Source organism: Podarcis bocagei (assembly GCF_964188305.1).
Source record: "Podarcis bocagei genome assembly, chromosome: 12".
Taxonomy (NCBI): Eukaryota; Metazoa; Chordata; class Lepidosauria; order Squamata; family Lacertidae; genus Podarcis; species Podarcis bocagei.
In genome coordinates, this window is record NC_138137.1 from 28,380,917 (window position 1) to 28,408,435 (window position 27,519).

At 38.7% G+C, this 27,519-nt stretch overlaps 1 protein-coding gene across 3 annotated transcripts in view; it reads left to right on the forward strand.

Annotated features, from left to right (window-relative positions):
* SNX13 (sorting nexin 13) overlaps nucleotides 1–26,917 on the forward strand; it is a 64,490-nt gene extending 37,573 nt beyond the window's left edge. Inside the window, exons 11-26 of one of the 3 annotated variants that reach the window (XM_081164425.1) lie at nucleotides 880–968; nucleotides 2,010–2,109; nucleotides 2,602–2,795; nucleotides 3,465–3,569; nucleotides 4,856–4,988; nucleotides 6,367–6,404; nucleotides 7,869–7,938; nucleotides 10,099–10,271; nucleotides 11,420–11,527; nucleotides 12,893–13,003; nucleotides 16,241–16,402; nucleotides 18,217–18,288; nucleotides 20,436–20,581; nucleotides 21,740–21,808; nucleotides 22,817–22,929; nucleotides 23,202–26,917. In XM_081164425.1, coding sequence (XP_081020551.1) covers nucleotides 880–968; nucleotides 2,010–2,109; nucleotides 2,602–2,795; nucleotides 3,465–3,569; nucleotides 4,856–4,988; nucleotides 6,367–6,404; nucleotides 7,869–7,938; nucleotides 10,099–10,271; nucleotides 11,420–11,527; nucleotides 12,893–13,003; nucleotides 16,241–16,402; nucleotides 18,217–18,288; nucleotides 20,436–20,581; nucleotides 21,740–21,808; nucleotides 22,817–22,929; nucleotides 23,202–23,449 — 1,931 coding nt within the window. In that variant the 3' untranslated portion in view covers nucleotides 23,450–26,917. The remainder of the gene's footprint in view (nucleotides 1–879; nucleotides 969–2,009; nucleotides 2,110–2,601; nucleotides 2,796–3,464; nucleotides 3,570–4,855; nucleotides 4,989–6,366; nucleotides 6,405–7,868; nucleotides 7,939–10,098; nucleotides 10,272–11,419; nucleotides 11,528–12,892; nucleotides 13,004–16,240; nucleotides 16,403–18,216; nucleotides 18,289–20,435; nucleotides 20,582–21,739; nucleotides 21,809–22,816; nucleotides 22,930–23,201) is intronic. The other 2 variants (XM_081164426.1, XM_081164427.1) reach the window with 2 other exon arrangements.
* The last annotated feature ends 602 nt before the right edge of the window (nucleotides 26,918–27,519 follow it).

Below are 27,519 nucleotides of genomic sequence, written 5' to 3' on the forward strand. Positions count from 1 at the left end.
TAGTGACTTAAAAGTTTAAACAGAAAATTTGCAAATCTCACCTATATACTTTTATTATTTCAGAATAGTGGCCATTATTGGTAATGGCTCATATACTTTGTTTTCCAAAACAGTCACATATTTCTGCAATGTGTATTCTGTATATTTACTTAATTTGGCCAGCTTATTCTACTTCTACTTAGCATTGGACAGGGAAAGGGACTAGGCAAGGGACTAGCCCCCAAACCATGAATTAGAAATCCTGTTCATCCTAGACCTGGCTTGTGAGATTTCATAAGGCATAGACTGTAGGATGAAAGTGTATATTTGCATCTGTAAGCGCTATATGTAAAAATAAAACCAGGATGGAGTAATTCTGTACCTCAGTAGAAAATATTGTGCAATCATGGTTGTCACAGCATCAGATGATTCATGCAACCTTGATTGTGGGGCTGAGTACCTGAGTCAAGATATAAGTGCATACAAAGTTACAGAACTGCATTTGTATCCTAAATCCTGCATTTGTATCCTAATTTTAAAAACCAAACAAAGAGTTTTTAATGTTCATTTAATTTTTGTGCCATTTATTTTAAAATGTTTATGATATCACTTTCTAAAAATATTTCTAAAAGCTGGCAACCGGAATCCAAAGGCAAGAGTGGCTTGATGTTATATCTCTCACTTTGCATTGTTAGTATTTATTTAAGTTAGTGAAACCAATGACAATTTCCTTGACTTTAAAAATAATAATCAATATATTCCTCCATTTGTGAAATCACTGCTTCATTGTCTCTTGGTCATCTTTTTTCTGTACAGACAGCTTTAAGCAATACTTATATTGTAATACTCCAAATACTTCCCATCTTTTTGAGTCTTACTTCTTAGTGTGTTTGTTTTCAGATATCAACACTATAAAAAATCAGATAAATAGCTTATTGTTTGTGAAGAAAGTATGTGATTCAAGAATACTGAGGCTGCAGTCAGGAAAAGTAAGTGTGTTTTCTCTGCTGGAATGTGTTAAAATCAACCCAAGTATATATGCATAATCTATAACAGGGATGTCCAACAGGTTGATCGGGATTGACTGGTTGATCCCTAGTAGGTTTTCATAGGTCGCTGTCGATCTTTGGCTCCTTCCTCTGGCCCCGCCCCCTTGCCCCATCCTCTAGGTTGCTAGAACAGAAGACAGAGTTTTCTTAGCAAGACTGTCTCATTAGTGATCTCTCGATGAGCACTTCTTTTCATATTTTTGACCTGAAACCCCCCCCCCCCAAAAAAGGGGTAGATCACTACCAGATTTTAAGTGTGCAAGTAGATTGCAGTCTCTTGGACGTTGGATGTCCGTGATCTATAACATCACTGGTCCCCTCTCCTGGTCCCCTGCCTCTGCCCCACACTGACATGGTGGGAGTTCCATTCATGTGATGCTCTTGCCAGAGGAAGAGAGCAGAGGCGATGGTTGCTGATGCCGTCTGTGGGCCCTTCCAGCCCCCCCCCCCCGAAGCCTAGTTAGTATCAAAGCCCATTATATACCAGCTTGGTATTGGAAGCACTACTGAACTGTTACTGACAGTTTCATCGGCATCATCATGTTTGAATGACTTCCTCAGCCCAGTGAATCTATTCCTAATGCCTTTGACAAAGCATAGAATGTTGAAGTATATAGTAGAATGTTGCACAGTCCCTGCATTGTTTCCCAGTTGTACTTAGCTTGGGTGAAGGGAAACCTATGGCCCTCAAAATGTTGTTTGACTCCAGCTCCCATCAGCCCCAGGCAGTATGGCCAGTGACCAGGGATAATGGAAGTTGGATTGCAACAAAATGTGGAGCGCTGCAGGTTCCCCACCCCGATTAGCTGAAGGACCTTGTGGGCAGCAGACTTTCCATATTACTGGAAATGTTGCTATGGCAAAAGAGAGAGTTTTTTCTTGGGAAGAAAACATGCATGATGCTACTAAAATGGTTTTACGTTGTGATTGTATATTGATTTTAATCTAGGAACCTATTAACATGATGTGCTCTTTATACAGGAAATAGATACTGTGAAACTGGCTGCAAACTTCGGAAAACTTTGCACAGTCCCTCTGGACACCATTCTTATTAACAATGTTGCACTACAATTTTTTATGGGTAAGAGAACAGTAGTTGTGTGTTTTTAAAACTATGAAATGTCATCATAGCCTGCAGTAGGCACAAATGAATTATAAAGAGAGGAGAAATTAATTTTTGGCCACATCCACTTCAGTACCAAACCTTGCTGTCCATACTATCTAACACAAATGAGCAGAACCTTCTTTTTTTTTTTAATGTGAATGGCTCACTTAATTCCAAGGCTAAGGAGCTGCAATGTATTGTCAACTCTGCCATTTTTAAAGTAGCGTGATTTCTTCCAGAGCAGCAAGAAAGCAGTGGGTAGGACTTAGGGAGCAGCATGTAAACACCAAAGTTCAGAGCAATTTGTTAGTAAATATGCTGAGCATATAATTTTGATTATAATTATTCTCATCCAAAATCAGCATCACTTTGCTAATTTAATTTTTTTATCTACCGTAGTTCTTCAGGGCAAATTATTTGGGTAGGATATTTGTATCCTAATAGATGTGACTGAATTATTATTTGTAGATTACATGCAGCAGATGGGCGGCCAAGCACATCTCTTTTTCTGGATGACCGTAGAAGGATACAGGGTGACAGCACAGCAGCAGCTGGAAGTGCTATTGAGTCTTCAGAAAGATGGAAGGCATCAGACTACAGAAACCAAAGGCCTATTAAAGTCAGCTGCAGTTGGAATTTATGATCAATATTTGTCAGAGAAGGTAAAAATGGGTTTTAAAGGGAAATTAATCTATATGATAGCTGTATTCTAAAAGTTGCATAGGCACCTTAAGATCAAGCTGCTGAACCTCAGTCCAATATTTGAAGATGCAGAGGCTCTGATGAACTTAATAAAATTGAACTACAGAGGATCCGTCTTTACTTTTTACACAGAATAATGTCCTTCATTTTTATTCTTTATGTTTGGCTTTGAGCAAGTCAATTTGAATTTGGGGATTCAGACCGAATGTGACAAAGTCTTTAGTTGTTTGGTTCCTTTTTTTATTTCTCTTGTCTCTACAAGACTAACACACATGCATTTTAGATACATTTTAAGAAATATATTTTCTTCAGATACATTTTAAGAAGCACATTACATTAAATGCCAACTATAGGCACCATCCCCTACTCTTCCTTGCTTCACTCTTGCCATGACCAGAGATGGAAACGGTAGGTCCTGACTAGCATTTCTAGAATCTATTTATAACTCAATATCTTTCTCCCTTGACTAGTGATCTTGGTTTGATGAAAATAATTGTTGCAGTCTTTACTTGTTAGGTGTCTATCTTTACCTTTATTTTTTCTCTCTGCAATAATAATTTGAGTTTTATTTTTTTACAAATTAAAATAAGGTCAAGTGGTGCACAAATTTATTGAGTTCTCTATGGCAGGCATCACCAAGAGTCAATATTGATGATACCTTGGTTGCAAAACTGGCAGAGAAACTGAATAATGAGGATCCAACTCCTGAAATATTTGATGAGATTCAGAGAAAGGTATAGTATGCTAATTCTCCTTTTCATATGTATTGGTGGAAGTTGGTTGCTAATAACTGATTTTGTTGATTTTCAATGAAAATTCAAAGTTATCCCAGAAATATTGCAGCATTTCCATTACATGCAACTCATAGCTTGCTTTCTGTGGCTTGTGGCAGATGTAAAAGTACCAAACTTCTTAAAAATGGAGTGCTCCCACATATGAATTCTCTCTCGCTTCCTTTTTTTCAGAGTTAACTAGGGTGCCATGTTGAGTTTGCTCTGAATTTGATCATAACTGGACTAAGCTTTAATTGGGACGTGCCCAGCTTCTCAGTTCCAAAATGCACAGCAACAAATTCAGCAGCAGCTCAGCAAAATTGTTCTGGGGGCAATTTTGCGTGAATAACACTGCTTTATTAACAACATGGCAGAGAAATTGGTTGGTTGGTTTAAATATTGACCCAGTTTTTAGATCAGAGCTTTCCAAACTGTGTCATGACACGTTGGTGTGTTGCACAAGCACTCCCCACGCTCCTCCCGGGGCTGGAAAGAGGTTGGTTTAACCTCTGGTTTGCTAGTAAACCTTAATTACTGTGTCGCAAAATGATGCATGTCTAAAAAGTATGTCACCAACACGAAAAGTTTGGAAAGCTCTTCTTTAGACCTTCATTACTTAACTGCTTTAGACCTTCATTAGTTAATTAACTATGGTTTGGACCGGGGTAAGCAACCTAAGGCCAATGGGCCACAAGTGGCCCACCGTGGTCATTTAACCAGCCCCCGAGCCACTCCCGAACTGCTCTGCCCGCTCAGTGTGTCCCTGCATGCTGTGCTAAACCGGTGCAGTGCAGTGCAGGAACTCGCTTCTGCGGTGCCAGAAATTGTGTCTACACATGTGCAGATGCCGAAAATCACATCTGCGCAGACACAGATGCTGGAAATCACGGGCACGCGTGCAATCCGGCCCTCTGCTGGAGTGAACTGGCCCAGGCGAGGTAAACCTTGCCGGCCCCTGGTGGACGAAAAGGGAAATGGATTCACTACAAATTGGAAGCAAAAGCTTTACAGTGCTTATGAAGGAGAAAGGGAAGGGGAGGTGGGAAGTTTGTGAGCCGAAGGCACCTAGAGACGAGCTGTGTTCTGAATTGAGATACTCAGGTTTATAATTGGGAAAGCAATGTTGTTCAACCTGGTAAGGCCTGCCATTCTTCCTTGGGTGCTGTGCCACAATTTAGGAGACCTTTGAAAGTCTAATCTGCGTGATTCCATAATTGCGAGTAATACTGAACTTTCCATTCCATAAGGTATATGATATGATGCTCCGGGATGAACGCTTCTATCCTTCATTCAGACTGCATGTCCTCTACGTCCGAATGCTTGCAGAGCTTGATATGCTAAAGGACCCTAGCTTCAGAGGATCAGATGATGGTGAAGGGGGTAAGTTTATGTTGTGAACCACCCTGTGATCTTTGGGTGAAGGGCTATATACAGATTTAATAAATAAAATAAAAATAAAGTTTATTCCAGATTTTAATTGTGATGTTTTATGCTTATTTGTGATATCACTGCAGCATCAGATTTACTGTGTGATGTTTTTAAAATCTGTTTAAATGTTTGCCCCGTCTCATCCTGTATGCCCAGTAACAATTTAAGAACCAAGATATATGCAAGTCCAGTAAAATGAGACCAAAGTACATTAAATCCCAACCTGATTACTCAGTTCCAGTTTCCAAAAGGGAGCCCACATTGTGTGTGTGTGTGTGTGTGTTTAAGATGACAGGCACTGATATGCCTTAGCAGAAGGAAATTTCACTGTTGGGTTAATTGTGCGCCATACCCACAGGACTTTAAAAACGTGCAGTCATTCTGCATTGAGCTTGCATCGTGCATGAATAGAGAACAGTTTCCTTTGGATAAACTATACACTTTATGGTATGGAAGAGAAATACATAAACATCACAAAATATAATTATGATCTCTATCCAGTCTCTTTCATCCTGGTAATTATGACATGTTACAAGCAGCCCCTTAGTAAACTGAATATGAAACTTTCTTGCAAACTTTTCAAGTCTATAGCTTGCTCAATAAAAGAGCACTCAAGTGTCATTCTACAATTTCTTCCCCCCATGCTTTGTCATATTAAGTTCTGCTGTATGAACATGTATTGTATTGTTGTGGCCCATCCCAGATAAGGAAGACACACATCTGATAGTTAACTCTATTGGCAAGAGAAGCATTTCCAGCAGGTTCCACAGTGCTCTGATGATCACATGCTTATAGCCTCTAGGCAGCTGTCTATAGGTCTAGAACCTGCAGAACAGTTGCAATAGCTATGGGGCTCCTTCCCTCCTCCAGTTTATATGCCTTCCTCTGATGTGTTGTGTACCTGCAACCTGAGACTTCTCCTGCGTGGAAGTCATTAAATTTTTACCATAACCACTCCTGATTTTATTAATGTGCCAAATAGGGTAATATTATATGATAGTAGTAGACAAATAATAAGTGTGCTTTGCTGCCACCTAGTGGTATGGATTAGTAATACCTTTAAGTTTTAACATTAGGGCCACACTTGCATGCCTGCTAATAGTTTACCATGTTTGTTCTAATCTAATTAGGAATATTGTGATGCATGCAACTTTCAAATTAGCCTAAAATTCATCATTAAGTTAAACTATGTGGATATCAGTAATGTTTTGTAATTAGATCTTCGTTTACACTTTCTATTCTGAAAGAAATCCTGATATGTAATACTTCACATGTTAACTTGCTTAAACATTTATGTTTTGATGTACAGTTCTGTCTCTTATTTTGACAGAATCATTCAATGGTTCTCCTACTGGCAGCATTAATTTGGTAAGTGTGTTTTTTCAAGTGTGTAATGTTGGCGGCAGTGGCAGGGTAGGGTAGGGGGAACAGGACTCTTTCCTTGTGCTATCTTCCAAATAACTATCACCAGCAGCTCTTTATCTGACAGGGGAAAACACGCAGGTGCTTTCAGTCATTCAGTAACAAAAAGTAGTGAGGATATCAATAAGAGAAAGATCATTGCTATGACAACTGTATCCTATGGTATCTCCTTTTCTGACCCTGTTCCTGACACTTAACAGAAATTAGTTGAAGCTTTCCTACAACTTTGATCCTGGCCAGGAAAATTTCACCCACCTAAATTTATGTCTGGCTTCTGCCAAAGATAAGGATAGTTGCAGGAAAAAGTAGCAACATTTTTTGGTAGCATTTTCTATTGTCATTTCAAACTACAGACACGCTCCCACATCCCACACATACGTGACCATGTTTACGCAGGCCACTGCAAAATAAATAAGTAAATAAACAGGCCTTCTCTTGCTCAGGACTGCTGCCATTGATCGACCAGAAGCAGAGCAGGAGGCACCTTCTCCCTACCTCTGCTGCACATCTGTGCCCCCATCCTGGCACCAGTTCTGCTTGGCGCCCTTCTCAGTCCTCAGCCTCCACAGCCGTCCATTGCTACCACACATACTGGCTCACACAGAGGCAGGCAGGCAAGCTTGCAGGCTCAGGACATGCTGGGCAGTGGCCCCGGGTGAATCTGCCTCTCTCTCTCCCCCCTCCCTCTCCCTCATCCTCTCACTCTCATCCCCATTCACCCTCCCTATTAAAGTGGGGTGCTCCCCACTTTATGTGATTGCACCTATGCCCACGGAGACCTGGAATGTAATCCCCGTATAAGTGGGGGACACCTGTAATTGTTTAATTGGGAGATTACGTAACTAAAGCTTTACTTATTTAATTAATGAGAAGCAAATTTAATTGATGCTGGTGGGACTTAATTGGTGGGGGTTTTTAATTTTTATTTCTAGTGATATATTTTGAAGCTAGTTTATTAACATATCAAGGAGAGGGATATGGTAACCTTTCTTTCAGGCAAGCTAGTTTACTGCCTAGAGGACATTCTGTTTTTACTTAGAAAGCATCCAGAAATAAGGTTTCCCCTCTACAATCTCAAGTGATAGCATTCCAAATGAAGACCTCATTCTCAGAATTGTGTAGATACAATTTAGATACCAACCTTAAGAAGGAATTGTTCAAGGATAGGTATATTGGCTACTTGTAGCTGTGATACCTAAGTGGAACCTCCATATCCAGGGAAAATATACGGTACATCTGAATACTGGGTGCCAAGGAGTTTGACTTCCATTTTTGATCTTTGCTTGCAAAGTTGTAGAGGCATCCACTGTAGGCTTTCAGAAATAAAATGCTGCACAATATTGGCTCCTGGTCTGTCAAAGCAGTTTGTCATTCTTGCTAAAATTGTGACTCTGGCTATTCTTCTTCTAGTCATTGGATGATCTTTCAAATATGCCTGCCGATGAGTCAATACAATTACATGCATATATTTCAGATACCGGTGAGTTCAGTAGTGATGCTTTCTCTTTCAATATTTGGTCATACTATCATGGCTGTTGTGTTCCTTTTCTTCATAAACCTTGATTAACTCTGCCGTCATGTACCTCTTTTAAACCAGCTACTTTCCATCATAACCTTTTTGTCCTCATGATCTCTGCTTGCTTGGTGTGGTTATTGGTATTCACAAACCCCAAGAACAAAGAACTGCTTAAGGCTCATGAAGGGGCTTGATGTAGCCCCATAGATTTTAAAAGCTTATTTTTTCTTGAACATCTGCCACACCACTCATTCAAACCTTTTGAAACTTTCCTTAGTTTCAAAGCAGTTTTCCAGGCAAGCCTATAGGCTTCTTGGGGGTTATGGAATTATTTGGAGTTCCTTGGCTCCTAAGCCATTCTAATTTTGGATTTCCCCCCTGTATTATTAAAATGTCATTTAGTTGTGTTGAAATTCCATGAATGCCTTAGACTATTCAATATAAGACTGAGTTTGTTTCATTTTCATTTAATGTACAATAATGTCATCATTAAATTGCATGTATTTCACCATAATTTTATTTGTTCACATCTAACATTCACCTATTTACATTAAGCAAACATTTGTATTATTATAGCATACTCAGATATTTTTCTTCAACAATAAAGAGTTCTTCAGATCTATCTGATGGGGGGAAAGCTTTTTTCATTCCAGGCATGAATACTAGCAGCCAATTTTTCAGTTGTTATTTGAAACTCTTTTTAAAGTGTTGAATCTATGGGTGGTATTCCAGTAACAAGGATGTCCACTTACACAGTAGGACTCCTGCCCCCCATCCCCAGAACTGCTCCAGAAGTTTGGAGGAACCTCTCAAACAGATTTAGGGGTGCATGGAAGGACAAATTTCACAAGCAGAAATTACTGATGGAATGATTGCCTTAGCAGTAAGTTGGATTCCAATATAAAAAGAGCTGGAAATGAAAATATGCCTAAAATTGAAACTGAAACATGCCTTTAAGTTAAATGGGTTCCCTTCCTGGCTGCTGAGAGTGGGGTTTCTCCTGTTCTGCCCCCTTTTTGGCACTGAAAACAGTGGGTGTGTCAGCAGGGGTATTCGTGCTGGTCATACACAAGTGGGGAAATGCATATAGTTGCTTAATAATAATAATAATAATTTATTTATACCCCGCCCATCTGGCTGAGTTTCCCCAGCCACTCTGGGCAGCTCCCAATCGAGTGTTAAAAACAATACAGCATTAAATATTAAAAACTTCCCTAAACAGGGCTGCCTTCAGATGTCTTTTAAAAATAAGATAGCATCTATCACTTCATATTCTGTTATTGGTAATAACCACTGAATATGACAGCTTTACAGAGACAACCAACTTCTGTGATCCTGGGAGTCAGGAATTCTTCATTTGGTGTGTGTTCCCCTCGCCCCAAAAAAGTTTATTTTCTATATATGACAGTTGTTGCTCCCTAGCTTTCAAATCTCATATATTTACCACATACAGCTTCAGTTAGCTTGACATATCCAGTTCCTAAGTAGCTACAGATACAATCTAAACCAACAATGGAATAGTGGGATCAACCCCTTGTTGTTGGTACCCCCTTTCAAGTACCTGCCCAGGTACATCATAGGAGTCAGAAGACACAAATGACCTGAGACTTGTATGCAGCTGCATCATATACTGTCAGTCTGGTATACAGCATTTGGTTGTACAAATAGAGCCCTCCCACCTCCTTCCCAAAGCTGGGAAGGTGCTAATTAGACTTTGTGAAGGAGAATGGAGGACTCTAGGACCCTGTCAGAGCCACCATGCCTCCTTCTCATAGCTCAGCACCTAGCTCACCCAACTTTGGGAAGGCAGCACAAGGGTTGAAAGGGGTGTCAAATGTTGTCAAGGGCTGCCCCAAAAGGCCTTGAAGGCTGCATGCAGTCCCCAGGTTTCCGGTTGGACTGCCCTGATCTAGACAAGAACGTTTTGCTGAAGTATTGCTTGATTATAGGATGCTATAATTTCATACACAGAGCAAGGCAGTTTGTTTTCTTCCTCAGTTTGCATGCCCATTTTGTCTCCACTTCCTTGTCATTTCCAACATCTCTTCATTTCATGTCTCTTCTGCCCTTTCGCCTTCCTCTTTTGTGTTCCTTCTTCCTTCGTTTTTTGTTTTAAATTGCTAGTTTATGCTGATTATGACCCATATACTGTGGCAGGAGTTTGCAATGACCACGGCAAGACATACGCGCTATATGCTATCAGTGTTCGTCGTCGAACCCCAAATGGTGACGAAGTATGGAAAACATATCGTCGCTACAGTGACTTCCACGACTTCCACATGAGGATTACTGAGCAGGTAATATTTGCAGTTAAAATGTGTTTGTGGAAAGAGCAGGTGGCTTCCTCAATTGATTTAAATTAGTGATGAAAGAGGTTCAGTGAGCTTAGCTGGTCTGTGCTTCTGATAATCTACTAGAGTTGGGATAAACTAGCTAAGTCCAAACTTAGGAGAAGTTATGGTTTGGCTTGTAGTGACCTCAGAATAAAGTAAGTTAATATCCCAAACAATCCTGTTCCAAACTTCAGCTGCATTGCTAATTTAAATGAGCTTTTAGTTCAATGGTAATTCTGTCCCTAGTAATTCCAGGTATGGGTGGGAAAGACCCCCATCTGAAATCCTTTAGAGCAGGCATGGCCAAACTTGGCCCTCCAGCTGTTTTGGGACTACAGTTCCCATCATCCCTGACCACTGGTCCTGTTAGCTAGGGATTATGGAGTTGTAGTCCCAAAACAGCTGGAGGGCCAAGTTTGGCCATGCCTGCTTTAAAGCTGTTGCCAATTAAGATTCATGCTGCCCTCCAAAGGTTTTGAACTACAACTCCTATCAGCCTAAGTCAGCATGGCCAGTAGTCAAAGATGATATAGTACAGACATTTGGAGGGCATCACATTGGCTACCCTTGATCCAAATGGACCAGTGGTTTGACTTGGTATCAGGCAGCTTCCTAGGTTCTCATACTACTACAGAATTGATATTTAGGATCACATTACTGTGCAAAGAAGTATCTTGTATGCTCACACACATATGGAAAAAGAATGTGTCAGGGAGAAACCTAAGCTAAATCTATCCTTGACATTTTCATTTCCTGTATGTAAAGGGTATCTTGTGTACACAGATAAATGGATAAGACTAATGGTCCTTTATTCTGCATGGTTGAGCATTCAGTTGCATGAACCCACATTGTTAGCCCGAAGTGGTACAGTTTAAAACAAGTTGTTCACTTGTCCAGTTAATGTTAAACATTCCAGATGTTTCCCATCACAGTTAGTTCTGGGGGTGAGTGAGGGAGCTTCCTCCTGATTTCTGAAACAAAGTAAATAGATTGGAAGTGTTGCATGTGAAATGGACCCGAAACGTATTTATGAAATGAATGCATAGTAATTCAGTTTGGATGTAGAGGTTAGATATATATTTAAAATAAAAAAATTATGGGTTCTTTTCTAGTTTGAAAATCTAGGAAGTATGTTAAAGCTTCCTGGTAAAAAAACATTCAACAACATGGACAGAGACTTCTTAGAAAAAAGGAAGAATGATTTAAATGCATATTTGCAGGTATGTTTTTATATTCAAATTTTTCATTATGTGTGCCTTAATAATTTTTTTCCTAATTTGATCTCTTGAAAATTTGCAGCAAAGTTCAGGGCTGCCTTCAGATGTTTTCTAAAAGTCAGGTGGTTGTTTATTTCCTTGACAACTGACAGGAGGGCGTTCCACAGGGTGGGCACCACTACCAAGAAGGCCCTCTGCCTGGTTCCCTGTAACTTCACTTCTCACAGTGAAGAAACCGCCAGAAGGCCCTCGGAGCTGGACCTCAGTGTCCGGGCTGAACGATAACTTGATATGTTACCATTGAAAGTGTTTTCAGGCATAGTAGTTCTTTTTGATGGTATGAAACATGTCATAATCTTTTACTGGCGTCATGGTGTCACTGGGCTCTGAATCCACCGTGATCACAAGGCAAGAGCAAAGATTCTGGGAAAGTAGGCAGCTCCCATTCAGTTTTTTTGGTGCTGCTTGATAAAAGCCATCACATCGCCTTTAGCTCCTGTTTTTCTTACATTTCCTCAAGCTATTTTTTCCTCTTTCTACAATTCCTTCATAACTTTGTGAGACCTTTTATCTTATTTCCTTTCCATTCACTATCCTTCAAAGAAAGATTTTTTTAAAAGACAAAAAGATACTAGTAGAAGATAGTACAATTGGTACTGACCTGAAGTGTAGGTCTCTGTGACGTCATGGGGTCTGTGGGGCCACTCCCTAATATGAACTGCAATGTCCCTCTTCCTTTTCTTACATGTTCTATGCCCTGTTGTTTAAGGGGAAAGTGGGCATCTTTTATTTCCTTACTACCTGAAACTCCGATGAGTGTTTGAGCTTCGCGAGTCCATAAAACTGTTTGGGAGCCCATAAAACTGATTGGGAGCCACCCACTTCCCCAAAGAGTCTTTAGTTCTGCCTCGTGGTCAAAGTGGAGTTGCAGCCCAATCCAGTGACCCCATGACACCATAGAGGTCAGGGCCAATTTTACTTTTAGGCACAGTTTCAGTTGCTTTTATGGAAGATGCCTTTAAAATGTGAGAGTAATGGTACTCCTGTAACCTTTATATTTTTAGATGGAATTAGAATAAATGTACAGACATACTAGCTTGTTTTGAGGGCACAAAGCCCACAAAATGTCAGGCAAAACTGATAAGATTTGACAGGTACTTTCTATCGTGAGAGGGTTTGGGGTTTTTTGAATGGGGGAGGGACTGAACTGGCCAATTCTGCTTAGGAGAAGGACTACTAGTTCTTTTGGGAAGCAGGAGCTATGCAAAAGCATTTAAAACTTCTTATTTCTGCTGTGCTGTAACGTGTTTTATCATTCAGAACCAAAATGCTCACCTTCCAAAATTACCTGCCTCCTTTACTTCTTAGCTTTTGTTAACTCCTGAAGTGATGAAATGTTATCCAGCTTTAATACACTGTGTGTATGACTTCTTGGAAAACAAAGCATACAGTAAAGGAAAGGGAGAGATTGCTCGGAAGGTAAGAATATTATCTGTTGTCTAGCAGGGCTCAGTGATGGCTGTCGTCCTACAACATGGTGCACAATCAATCAACATAATCTGTTGTTCATATTGTATGCCCTTCGTTGCTTAGCTTGTATTACATGATTTATATATGAATGGACACGTGGTATAAATGCAGTATGCAAATAAGGGGTTGTTGTTGTTGTTGTTTGAAACAGAAGCATTTATTTATCGGCAAAGAAGCCAAACTTGCATAAGAGAATTGTTGTAATGCAAAAAGTTTCTGTATTGTTTATAAGTTTGCTATCAAGCCTGAGATGCACCTAGTGTTGAAAGATGTAAATATCCCTTCCCTTTTATTTACCCTAAAATCCTCTGCCCATTCCAGGCACCACATGCTTCATGACTCCAACCACCTGCTCAAAAGAGAGAATGCATGTCTCCCTCTAAAACTGGTTTTTGAGGCTGTTTCACATCAAAGAGCAAAAGGAGCTAAGCACCAAATTTTAAAATGCAGCGCTTTGTCAAAGTTGATCATTTAGTAATTGTGCTTGAAGTAGATCAACTTGCAGATTTTACATGCTTACTTAGCCCTTTTGCCCTCACAATTCCTTTCTATAAATTAGGCACAGCTTTCTGTGCTATTCTAAAAAAATTAAATTTAAGTAGAGGTTGAACTAAAATACATGTGTCTAAAATGATTCAAGCTTCTGTAACTTCCTGGAGACTGAATCCCTGTAGTTCTTAAACTTTTTCATTTGAACGGAACAGTTAAATTAGTGCATATTCATATTATGCCATGGTTTGTACAGTTCCTATCAGCTCATTTGCATGCCACTTAAAAATATGTGGTTTTCTTGTTTGGCCAAAAAGAGAGAGCCTTTGCCCAGAGGGCTAGACTGAGGACCATGTTGTCTCTTCAGGAATCGCTGTGCGTCTGCCTTAAAAAGATGGTGGGCTTTAAATTCAAATGCATAATTATATCTGAAAGAAGTTTCTGTATTTTGCATGATCCTGCATTGCAATTCCATTATAGATATTACACAAGGGCCATATGGACATGGTAAGGGAGTGAAAGTAATGTATTTTATACATTTATCCCACAAGGATTCTTAAGATAGCTAACATACAACAGGGACACAACAACATATTGACAAACCACAACAAAATGTTAATGGCAAATTTTGTTGGGTAGCAACAGCAAGCATCAAACTCTAATAAAAACTAAGGGGAAAAAAACATTCCTACCCATTTTCTGGCAGGCAAGCAAACGCAGGACATTCCACAGATTAGGGGTAATAAAAAGCCCCGCTCTCTAGCCACTGTCAACACCTCAAGAAGCAGAAACACCCAGACCAAGTCCTCAGAAAAAGGTGTTGGGGTAGATGTCATGCTTTTCAGTCCCAGACTACTTAGGGCTTTGACAGTCAGAAACAGCACTTAAAATTGTGCCTAGAAACAAATAAGTAGCCAATATAGATAGATTGGTTATTTAATTTCTATACAGCTTAATATATAAAAATATCTCTAAGTGGTGTGCAAAAAAATGAAGCAACAACAAACAACCTAAAGAAAAACACACTGTTACATATAAAAATGTTAGATAAAGACAAAATTATATATAAATCAATATCAATTCATTTGATATTGTTCTGTTCTTTAACTGTTCTCTGTTCTCTCATGTTAGAACCATTGACCATCTAGCAGTTTTATTTTTCCCCAGTTGTAGTTTCCAGGCAGTCTTCAGAGGCAGCTACAACAATTGAGGCTGTCAGTGGAGTTTCGTTGCAAGAAAAGCCATACCTGGCCAATCAGCCAAACGCTCCAGAGAATACTTGAGCATCCATCTGGAAAGGGAGGTCTAATTTCAAGCCAGGCTGTAATTGGCTGGCTTTAGAGGTGTGAATAGGCTTGATGCTACATTTTTCTAGGTTCTTAGGTGTCCCATCAATTATATTTGCTCACTTGGAAAAACTCTTGGGCACAGGCATTTGTCCTTTCCTCCTCCTTACAAACAGCTCATGACCACTTTGGAAACATACCCACTGCATTACAGGTCTTGGGTGAGGCACATTACCATATATATTTTGAGTTGTAATGGATTTTAGATATATGCAAGCAACAGAAATCAGAAAATAACATAGTTCTCATTTTTTTAAAAAAATATTGGATTATTATTATTTTTTAGATTATTGGACCAAAACAGGGACTCTAGCTTGGCAGGGAACCTACTCTAGGAGTGTGGATAATAATGCTTAGAACAACTGTATAGATTACATTATAGAAGTAAACTAGTAATATAGAATCACACATTATGATATATCAGAAACAATGTGCCCATTTCAAATTATTTCCCTGTATAATGTATACTGGAAAATAATCTATGTTTTGATGTCACAGAATTATTGCTCCCCTGCCCCTCCATATTATAGGCTGATGGGGCTGGCTGATGCGTAGTATTAAAACTTAGATTAGTTCTTTGATGCATCACAGAGGTGGAAGAAGACCACATACGGCTGCCATCTTCAGCAGCAGTGCTTTGTTAATTGGAATGTGTAGCCGTCATTTAAATTCTTAATAGATTTTTACTAACTCCACACAAATTTACTCTTTCAAAATAACAAATAAATGCACACAGGATAACATTTTTCTGCTTCAAGGGCAAGAGTCTATTCAGTAGCTGGTGTGGACACTTCAATGGATGAACACTTTAATTTAGTGTGCGCTCTCTTGCTCTTTCTCTCTCTCTCCTCTCCCTTTTATTTTCTCATCTTCTTTTGTTGCAGCTTCCCAAAAAGCTGCTCTTAAGGGTGTTGGGACTTTTTGGAACAGTATGAACTTTGGGTTGGGGGGGATACAACTGGAGGGGGAAATCTGAGACCTCCCCCTGTGTGGGTGGAGATGTCTTCTGCTTGAGCAGGGGCTCTCTAGCTTCCATTCCATTAATATTATTCAGCACCAGTAAACATGGTACTTTGCATAGTAATGCTACAAAAGTAAATCCCTTGCCCAAGAAACTTGCTGTCTGTGGATGACATTTCTCTCAGTTTTGATCGTTTTCAAAGTCAGGGCATGTATTTTACAAAATTAGCCTTACTGATGCCTGAAATTAACACAGTAATATTTTTTTCATAGTAATGGCTTTGTATTACTGCTTTCCAAAACAGTGTGATGTTTTCAACACACATTATTGGATGACTGGACTCATATCCTCATAGATTTATGCAATCGTGGTAAATGTTTTCCTCTTCAGATGGACACATTTGTAAACCCACTGCGTAACTCTATGAGAAATGTTTCAAATGCTGTCAAGTCCTTCCCTGACAGCTTCGCAGAGGGGATGACTAAAATGTCAGACAACATGGGCAAAATGTCAGAAAGATTGGGACAAGACATAAAGCAATCATTTTTCAAGGTAAGACTGCATTGAAGTAACGCACATTAGACTTGGTTCCATTTTGAGCCACCTCATTTAAACATGATCTGACTAGGCAAAGTGTGAGGTAACAGTTATGTTTAATAGTGTTGCCTTTCTTTTTATTTGGAAGAATGAAAAAAATAACTAGGAAGGAGTGCATAAGAACATAATCCTGCCAAAGTTCTTCTGGACACATGGACCCTGTGCAAGTCCAAATCTTGCTTGGGGTCATTTCACCTGATACACGTAATGCTAAACCATGGCTTAGTGAAACTTGCAAGCCAGCACTGTAAAATGTGGCAGAGTGAGTAAAACGTCTGTGGGTTCAGATACATAGATTAATACAGCTGCTATCATCAGTTGAGAAGCTTGATTGTTAAGTTGCCAAACATTCTCTTAAACAGAGCGTTTGGCAACCGTGAGCCATCTTCTTCATGAATGGTGCACCCTGTCATTTCTTTTAATCATTTTTGCCTTACCAATACACTGCTGAATATGCAGTTACATCACTGTATAGGGTAGTTTTGTTTCAAAGACATGTAAAGCTCCCTGATGTTGATGTTAGTTAATTTAGGGTGGGCCACTACTGAAAATGCACACTCCCGTTCTTAATTTCAGAACACTGTCTGTGCTCCAGCACTTTCCTCAGATACTGGCAACTTTGCAACCCTTACTAAGTTACCAGAACACCTAGGCTTATTTTAACATAGTTTCCCTCCCCACATTCCCACTTATTGGCTGCAGCCCAGAGCTTTTCAGTGCTTCACTGCTGACATGATGCTCTGCCTAAGCAGAGGCTGACCTCTGTTTCCATGCTAGGGAATGTTCTGGCTTGCATCAAGCATCATGTGTGCATCAAGAGCTCCGTGCATACACCAGAGATGCTGGAGAGGGGAGACAAATGTCTGAAGCAATTTTTCCTCCCATTTCCCCCCCCCCACAGACCTTGCTTTCCATCAGTCCCCTTCCCCACCCTTGAATAAAATATATTTATTCCATTTAGCCTTGTCATTGCTAACCCAACACTTCTGCTGTGTCACACATTAATGCATCTTTCCCAAAACGGAATATTTCAAGTGTGTAAAGTTAAAATAAAACCATGCAAGATGAGTATTTTATCTCCCTTTCCCCTTTTCTCCTTTTTGTTGTATTGCATAAATATTGCTGTAGAGCTGGGGCAGGGAAGCCTGTGGCATTCCAGAAGCTGCTGGGTTCAAATTATCATCCGTTTCAGATAGCTTGGCCAATTTCCAACAGGCCACAGGTTTCCCCACCCCTGTTTTAAGGTCAGCAATGTAGGGCCTTACTAACCTTTAACAAAATGCACCTGCATAGTAATAAACAATATTGGAACCTTTTCTTTAAAAATGGACTAAAGTAAAATTTGAAAATGCAGATTAAGAAGTAGTTTATTCCTTTAGGAATAAGGCATTTTAGAAGCATAAACTATTTATGTTATATGAGATTTAAGCAAAAGCAAGTCTTATTTTTCCATTATATTTTATAAATTGATACAAACAAATCCCAAAGAAAAAGTGTGAGAATGCAGGCTAGTTAGGCTTTTTGTCATGTGGCTGTTAGATGCTCCTAATGCTGCTTAATTTGTTCCAATACTTGTTTTGGATTTTTATTAAAGCACTTCCACAGTGCTGTGCCTTAGCAGATTTTATATCAAGCAGTTAAAAGTATTTTTTGAACTAATGTTCATAAACGTATTGGTTTTGAATTGAGTTTCAGAATTCTCTGGCTTTATAAAGGATATTTTTTTCATCACTATTTCTCGCTTTCAATAATTTCTCTTTGGGATTTAGGATCCTCCTTTAATGCAGAAGACATACGTTGATCCTAAGCACTGCCGTGTTGCAGCACAAGTTGAAGACAATGTGAGTTTGATAGTTGCTTTTAAACTAACCTCACTTTTACTTATAAATGAAATGTATACATGTGTGTCTATATGTGCATGATTGATACACACACACACACACACACGTGCATGTGTGCACACTAGAGTTTACCCATGGTATTACTATGAATCAGTGGTGCCTAAATATGTAAAGTCCTCTAGTTGAGGTCCCAAGAACAGCTATAGGCAGGTTGAAAGGTAGCATGCTTCATGGGATTCCCACCACCCTTTGACAGCAACCTTCATGCCTTATTTAAAATGAATAGGGAATCTCAGTTTTGAAGCCTGATTGCCGTTTCATGTGGGGGATTCCTGTTAAAGTAATGTGACCCTGAATCCCATCAGGCATGCAAAGCTACTTGAATAGTTCTTTGGATCCCGATAAAACTTCATTATAAAATGTGTTACATATGTATGTATGTATGTTTCCCCCCTACTCCTACAATATTCAAATGATCAACAAATTCTATGTCAGTTCTATAAAAAAAAATGGATAGATTCCTTTACTACATTTTCATAAGAGTTTGTTATAGTTCCATGACCTCAAAACATTAAAAAACTTCTTTGGTCATAGATGTAGTTGACTTTCTTATTAAGTGCTCCAAAGTGAGTGTATGTAAGAATATGAAGGTGAAGATTAAAAGGTTAGGTTCCTGATGTTCTCATAAACTAGGGAATTTCTGATTTGGTTGAAACACTGATTAAATATGTGAAGATCAGTTCAAAAAAATCTTTTATCTTTAATGAGGACAGAAGGACCATAAGATTACCACTGATTATATGCAGATTTGTCATGGTCATAAATCTGCACCTGTTCTACACTTCACATCTTTTTCTGGCCACATCAAAGCATTCCACTCTGTATATCTGAATGCTGTCTGCTGCTATGATTTTAGCAAATCTCCCCCTTCTTTAGGAGCAGTACATGTTTTATGTTTTCATTGTTTTGATCATCACAGAAAGAGCTTATATTCAGTTCTCTTTTGTTGCTGTTACTGATTTCGATTTATGGTGCATCATGCTAGTAATGGAGTGTGAAGATTCTACATATGCATGTACAAGCAAAATAATTTTTTCCAAAATGTAAAATGTGGTTGGATTTTCATCTTTCAGTGTTTTCATGTCACAGAAGAATGTGTTAGTCAGCTTGTACTATTCAGATATACAGTGGGTGTATCAGTGATCCACAAAGTTTTGTTTGAAATTAAGAGCTACCAAGACACTGTGCAGCATCCCAAGGGCCATTCAGCTGATTCCACACACTTGGTAGCACTTCAGACTTGTTTCTCTTCAAACAACAACCTCCCATGCTGAGCGGCAAAAGATTTCTGAAACTGATAATGCAAATTCAGTTTGCAACATGCTGTTCATTGGAAAAAAGTAAAAAATTACAAGGGGCCAGTAGTTCATAGAACATCTTTTACCTTTCGATTTTGATCTCTTCTGTTTGTCCTTCATAGAAAAAAGTGTTGCTAAATATGATTTAATGTTTCTAGGCTATAACTTTCAGAAACAGGAATCTGAAATGAAGCCCTATGAGCTAAATTTGCATACTTTGTTGACAAATTATTGATGAGGACTGACAGATATAAACACATTATTTCATTACTTTGTCTTCTGTGATGGCTTCCAGTCTCTCTCTGGGTCCTGTTCTAAGTATTGATATTAACCTTGAAAAATATGTCATAAAAAGTTCAATGCTAGGGTATCTATGGGGGTAGAATCTGTAGTATGTAAATACGAGATTGCTTTCGTGTTTAATGTAATTATAACATGAATTGGTTACAATGGGATCCTGAGATCTCTTGTTCTCCCAAAATCTAGTCCATTGGATTTGGGAACCCTCAAGAACAGTGCAGGAGATGGTGCAGGGAGACTCCATGAAAATTGTCCCTTTTTGTTTGTGGAAGCATCTGCTGGATCAAACCATTTTTGTGAGCAGGACTCCTTTCATTTGAAGAAGGACTGTGTTCGATCCAACCTTGTGTATTTGCTTGAGCTGAAATGTTCCAATAGTTTCATACTTTTGAACAAAGCAAGCTCTTCAGAGTTCTGATATGCATTACTGAAATGAGGAAGATTCATTCACTTGCCAAAAAGTAATAACCTTTTCACCCCATTTTATAGGTGGAGGACAATGTTCCTCTTAAAATAATGCTGCTACTCATGGATGAAATCTTTGATCTAAAGGAGAGAAATCAATGGCTACGACGAAATATCAAAAACTTGCTTCAGCAGCTTATTAGAGCAATGCATGGATATACAATAAATAAGTACTGCCTTCCTTCTTTATAATTATAAAAAACCTATTTATTCTGTAAATTACATGTGGAAAAACTTTTGTCTTTTAAGCACTCATTTTGGAGGCAAAATGTGATGTGATTTAATTTTTGTTGGGGCGCAATAAATGGTTCTCTCACTCCTCCTCCTCCTTCAGACAGTGTTTGCTGTCTGTCTTGTTTCCTTATCTAGCTGTCTTATAAAACAGATCCATTAGATTCACCTGAAGGGTGCTTCTGCATGATGGTGTACTGGACCCAGGTAGTCATGGTCAACTTTTGAGCATATCACCTGGGTCCAGTGTCCCTTTGTGGGAGATTACCAATATTTACTAAGTAAAATTATAATTCTCCTTTCCCATCCTACCCTCATGTATCTTAGATAGGGTAGGGTAATGGATTGAAGGCTGCATTTATATGGTGAACACCTTGGATCAATTTCCTGCTCAGCTGTGAAGCTTAATATTTGGCATTGAGTTAGTTGCAGCCCTGGTTGCATGACACTGTAGGTGAAATTATGTCTTAGTGCAGGCTATCTGTCAAGAGAGGAATTTGCAGTCATTGTGCTTCTGCATTGACCTTTTTATTGCTGTCCTGTGGTAGATTAAGCCATAGATTGGCTTAGCGTGTCATCCAGACCATGGCTAAGCTCTCTCCTCACCAACCATGAGCTGGAGCCAAAAACAAATCTTACTAAGTTTGGCTTACCGTGTCATGCAAAACAGCCTTAGCAGTCTCTTAGGACTATTCCTGTGAGGTTGCAATTGGTCCTGTATCCTTTGCTTTTCTATCCAGCTTTTCTTTGGATAGTAATATGTTAAATATAATTACTTTTCTGAAATATGTAGGGGGGAAATGAAGGTTCTGGAGTCTGCCCCTTAAAGCTCAGCTTGCTGTAGGCACCTTTGCATGAAGGTATAGAAGCATTTAAAACAGCAGCAAATTTGTTTAGAGAAATTGTGTGCTCTCCTTTCCTTACAGCCCCACAAATGTATTTGGCAGCTGTAAGTGTTGCAGAGATACAGGTCTTACCAACCCTTTCAGGTGCTGCTGTATCAATGAATGTTGGACATGAGATTTGTCCCTTTTATTTCTTGCATTCGATTTTAAAGAATACAATATATTAAAGCAATATGCCCGTCTTAATTTCAGAAAAATAGTAGATCATGTTGATTGGATGACATCTCCTGAACAAGTAGCAGATGCAGTTAAACGTTTCAGGTATGTCCTTTTAACACATGCTGTACCCAAAGCAATTTATGTTTCCTGCCTATATTTACTGTTCACATCTATACAATGTTAGCTGACAACTATTCTTACTTTTCACGAGAACCACTTTCTCTTCTAGGTTTAAAGAGATGATTAACCTTTTCTAGATAGTCGTTCTCTGTAGAAAGCCTCCTTTGCAAATATGTAAAGTTACTTGAAAAATAGATGTACATTCTTTGACCCAACCAAATAATAATAATAATCTGCCTAATTAATGTGCAATCTTACTATCAGCCTTCCTGCTTACAGGGGGAATCAAGGCAACATTATACAGTGAATACCTATATCCTGTATGTTTTCCAGCTTTGTTTTGTAGCAGTTTGTTTAACTTCTCTTTCCCATAGAAAGTTTAAACTGACCTCATTAGGAGTTTTCTACATTCCTCTCCTTTGCACTAGTGGCTTTTAATATATTGATTTGTTGAGATAGCTATAGCTGTCTTTGCATGTCCCATCCAGCCTAGTTGGCACTGGGCCTCCAGCATAGTGCTATTCCTCCTAATTAATTCTGCTCTGGTCAGGCTAGTAAGCACCTGAAAAGTCTACAGCAACAGTGGCTAAGCTATTGCTTTGCAGATGTTGTCGGACCATAGTTCCTATCATCTCTGTGGATTGGATTTGCTGGCTGGGGCTGGTGAGTATTGGCGGGCTTCAGTCATTTGTCTAGGCTAACTATCACTGGCTGTGATCAATCGTGCACAGCCAGGGTAGTGTGGCTCTCTAAATGTTGTTGGACTCCAGTTCTCATTAGGCACAGCCAGTGTGGTCAATGATCCAGGTTTATCATCCCTGTTGTATAACCAGGATCGGAAGAAACACACCAGCTAATCTAGAGAAGCCACTTTAATATTGAGGTCTTAATATAGTACCTAAGCTTTGCATGTGCAAGATGTGTTTTGAGTTTTCAGAGGAGAACTATAACCTGGTTTTTATTTTAACCTGTAAACTTGTCTGCTTGCAGAGATGCCTTTTGGCCCAATGGCATTTTAGCTGAGACTGTTCCCCGCAGAGACAATGCCATTAGAATGCGAACGAGAATTGCTGGAAAAACAAAATTACTGGGGATGATGCCAGGTGTGTGAAATTATTTCTCCTTGAGCCGAAGTGGAAAATGTCCTTAGATGTGTCACATAGGTTTTAAAAAAGCAGAGTCTTGTTTGCCTGCATGTGAACAGCGTTGAGAAACTATATCTCTAAGAAAGTTTACAACCTTGCATTTAGTGTGAGGGCTATTTAGGGAATGATAGTTATTTTCTTGAACATTTTAAGAATTTGTACTTTTACAGCAAATAAACATGAAGATTGAATTGTTACTGAACTGTCACATCATTTTGTGATTTGTCTAGATGAATTGAAGCATATCCTAGGTGCTGAGACAACAAGGAAAGGCATTCTCAGAGTCTTTGAAATGTTTCAGCATACTCAGCTGAATAAGAGGATGGTATACGTCTTTCTGGAGGGCTTCTTGGAAACTTTATTTCCAGCAAATGAATTCCCTGAACTCTTCAAAAAACTGCATTCACCCTCAAAGCAGATGCAGCGATATAAGCAGAGACTGCAATCTACACAAGCGCCTTCTTTACAGAAAAGGTGACACTCCAGATTTTTATGTTGGTGTCCATTTGCCCAGGACTTGGGCAGGTTCTCTGGGGCTTAAAACTCTCATGCTGTTATTTCTGCACCGGTCTTTTAGTGTCACATATTAGATTATTAATGCATCCATAAGAGATAATCGTTCCTCTCATCCTCCTTCTCTTATGCAACCACTACCATGAACTGGGTTCATGTGTCTAAATGATTTGGTGCATCTTCATGCAACATTGAGAAGAATATTAGCCCGCTCTGTAAGAATGTCTGTTCCTTCCACTCTTGACGGAATCTATGATTGCCAGCAATGAAAAGTGCTAGACTGTGTCAGTTGAGTTATAAGTAGAGCACAACTGTGGTGATAGCAATGGAGGACTTGGCTGCTTTGCTCGGAACTGGGAGATTGTGCAATGTGAAAATCAGGTGCAATTTGATTTGCATTATGACTGTTGAGGCCTTGTAGGTCTCGCTGAGCGGCTCTGAAGTGGTTGAGCTAGCATGAAAGAAGTCTTTTGAACAGATGGTTCTGAGAAATTTTATGATTTTCCCAAACTACATTTGCTAACTAAAGGTTGAAGTAATATGTGCGAAAGCCGTGTTAGCTTCACTTTCCAGAATGATAATAATAAATAACTAAGTAAATTATATTTGTTGGTTTTATTACTTAGTCAGGATGGGTGCACATAAAAAAAAACATCTTGGTTTGAATTAGCCTGCTTAGTGGTCTTGTTTTGCTCTTCAATAACAGTTCTTGTATTCTGCATATAATTTTTAAAGAAGAAAGGCTCATAATAGCACTTAGTGAAGGGAAGGACAGATGTTTAACAAAGGGGATTATCACATTTATTTATTTATTAGGAGTTTTGGGGGCTAGGAAACAGAAGCAAATTAAAATACAACGTTCTCAACATTAAGAAATTATCAGAATGGTTTTACTTTTTGCCATTAATTGTCACCCTTAGCTTTATTTAAGTGTGTTCACCTCAAGAGGAAAATTGCTGAAATGACTTGGTTTCTTACTGACATAAGTCTTCTGGACTTCATTGAACAGTCATATGCAAACAATTGCAAATTCCTGAATGCACCACAGTGTATATATGAAAATAAGAGACACAACAACAATATTTTTTTAAATAACAATCTTTTTTATTTTTTGCATAATGTAAAATTTTAATAAATAAACTTCTTCTACACAAAAAGCCCCCTGTCTATCCTCTTTACTTCCAGACATAATGTCTAACTGAGAATGAAGTAATAATTTACTACTTTTGCTGAGCCTTAATTTATCTTGGAATCTCCTTTTCTCGAATCTCCTTGATGAGCACCTCCCATGATCAAGGAATTTCAAAGCATTAGGTATAATCCCCTTAATATTTTACTATATAGTTTGTTTAAGATCCCAAGAAAATATCCCAAATAGTAGTAATTTAATGCTCTGATACTAAACACATTTATTTTTACTCAACGGGGCTGACTTAAAAACAAATGTGTTTCAGGTTTGGGCGTAAATGCAGTACCTAAAGATCTTGCAAAACAGGTCCTCCCATGTAGGAAAAAAAAATCAAGAGAAAATGGCTTTAACCTCAAAAGAGAAAAAGAAATATTCATTGGGAGGGTATCCAAGAAATACATGTGTTTTTAAGGCATGAACAAGGAAGTCTACAGCCCTTCCCCTACCTACTATCCTTATTTGGATTCCATTCTTGCTGTGAAGCCTACTCAGTAATGGCAAAGCTGTAAAAAAAAAGATATTTACATCTTCATTACAGTATGCATGTCTTCAAGTGCAATTGTTCTCCCCCATCTCTACAGATCCATACTATACGTGTGATTCCCTTTTACCAGAATCAGAACAGCTTAAGATAACATGTATGAAGTATTCTTTCTGTAGCCTCCTCAATGCTTTTAAATATAGGTGGCAATTGACATAAATCTCTCTCATATATACATACACTTAAAAAATATATCTTAAGATTTGTTCCTCAGTCTGTAGCCTAATTCTAATTGAGGTAGTAGAACTGTCTGGATGCTATTACTTTAAATTGCAGGAGAGGACTTGCATGATTAATTTAAAAAAAGAGCTCTGCAGGTAGAACATCATGTTGGGACGAAATAAGCTTGCTAATCTTTCCCTGTAAAGTTAGTTTTCAGTGTACAGGCATCACCTGCAATTTGAAGTTGAATGATCTTCACAGGTATACTACTCAATGAAAACTTAGGCCTATGCCAGCTCTTAATGACCTTTATTCCTGCCCCGTTTGACTTCTAAAACAGTAGAATGCTATAATCCATGTGAAACACTGGAGAATAGGAGAAAAGGCAGGCCTAAATACAGCCTCAATATATGACTAGAGTCTAATTTTCAACACTTCAAAGTGGAAATGAATAACGATCAATATAGTATGTGGTATCTCTTACCCCTGGGCCATCTACATTAGACTTCAGAATTATGTTCAATTGTTGCATTTTAAAATTGATTACATATCCAGGAAATGTGTGAATGAAACAAAGGTGTGTTGTTTCTTTGAATGCAATTATTGCACAATGGGTTTTTTCCATCTATATTTAATTTCAGAGCGTGCCTGTAGACAGGAGCAGTCAATTTGTACACCTCTTCCTGATTAGTTATTATGCATTGTTCCCATGTTGTCCATTCACATTATCTCGACTGTAGCCCCTGTGTTATTTAAAAGCGCCCCAGAATTGATTGTGTAAATGCAGCAGATACTTAGCCAGGTGTGACCTGGTCTGAGAATGCTGTGACCAGCCTCTGAAAATAAATGTGCCATTGTCCAGCAAAATGCACTTAATTTTAGCCTTAATTGAGAGAGAATGAACAGTAAGGTGGAATATTTCATATGGTTCACCCTCAAGCTTCTGCCTCTGGTGTTTGCTATGACTAAACAATTAATTTTAAATGCTACCAGAATGTGTAATAATTTTTAAAAGTAAAATACGAATTCCACAACCTCAGTTTTAATTTAGTGCAATATTTTCCTGTAACGCATGTGTATTTGAATAACTGTTTAAAAAAAGAGAGAAAGTTTTTAAGGTTTTGAGATCAAAGGTATACTGTCTTAACCAACAATGCATATTCTGTTATTGCTGCTGTGTTGGCTTATCTAAGGACTTGTTTTAAAAGTCTGGTTTGTCACTCCTTGTAAATCCCTACTTCTCTGTGCTCGAATGAGCATGGTTCTTACATTGCAAGGAGCAAAATCTAAAGAGCACATCTGAATATAGCTGTTAAATAAATGACTTGTGCATATCATTGTACAGTATGTGTCAACTGTGTGCCTAATGGTTCTTTCAATATCTCCCCCTTTTTCTTTAATGAAGAATGAAAACAAATTTGGAATGCCATGGTCTCTCTTTCTGACGGCTAAGAACTCTAAGTTTTTATTTGGAGTTTGCATTATGTTTGTCCAATAGAGAAGTTCAGAAAAGTACACTAATAAAAGTATTAACAAGAAAACTTTGAATTTGTCTTATTTGCTTAATTTGACTATAGCCCATGTGAAATAGCAGATTTGCTACGGTGAGATCTTTGCAATGGTGATCTCCTGTTTAGGAGAACAAAATAAAGGAGATTAAAGAAAAAAGTTATTGGACTGAATGAAGTATAAGTGTAATAGCAATTGATTTAGAATAAATGTGTCGTAAGAAAACTTAATGAACCTCAAACTTCAGTACACCTGCAAAGCAACCACATTACCTATACATAATAGCAGACCTTCCGCAAAGTATTGTGTATCTTTAGTGCAACAATTTCCGATAGGGGTTTCCCCCCTTAGGTTTTATTTTCACAACAGCTGGACCTGCATGCAAGAACTATTGTTCTACTTTATATGTAAAAAAATTCCAGCTGTTTCACATTAATCTTACCAACTCGACAGTACCAAGTTTCTAAAATGTCACTTGTTTGTGCCCTTGAAAAATGTTTACTGTAGCTCTTTTCTTACCCAGGTATCTAGTAAAATTGGTCCTGAGAAAGAAGTAAATTCATTGGGGGGGGGGGACGGGACAAGTACAGTGGTACCTTGCAAGACGAATGCCTCGCAAGACAAAAAACTTGCT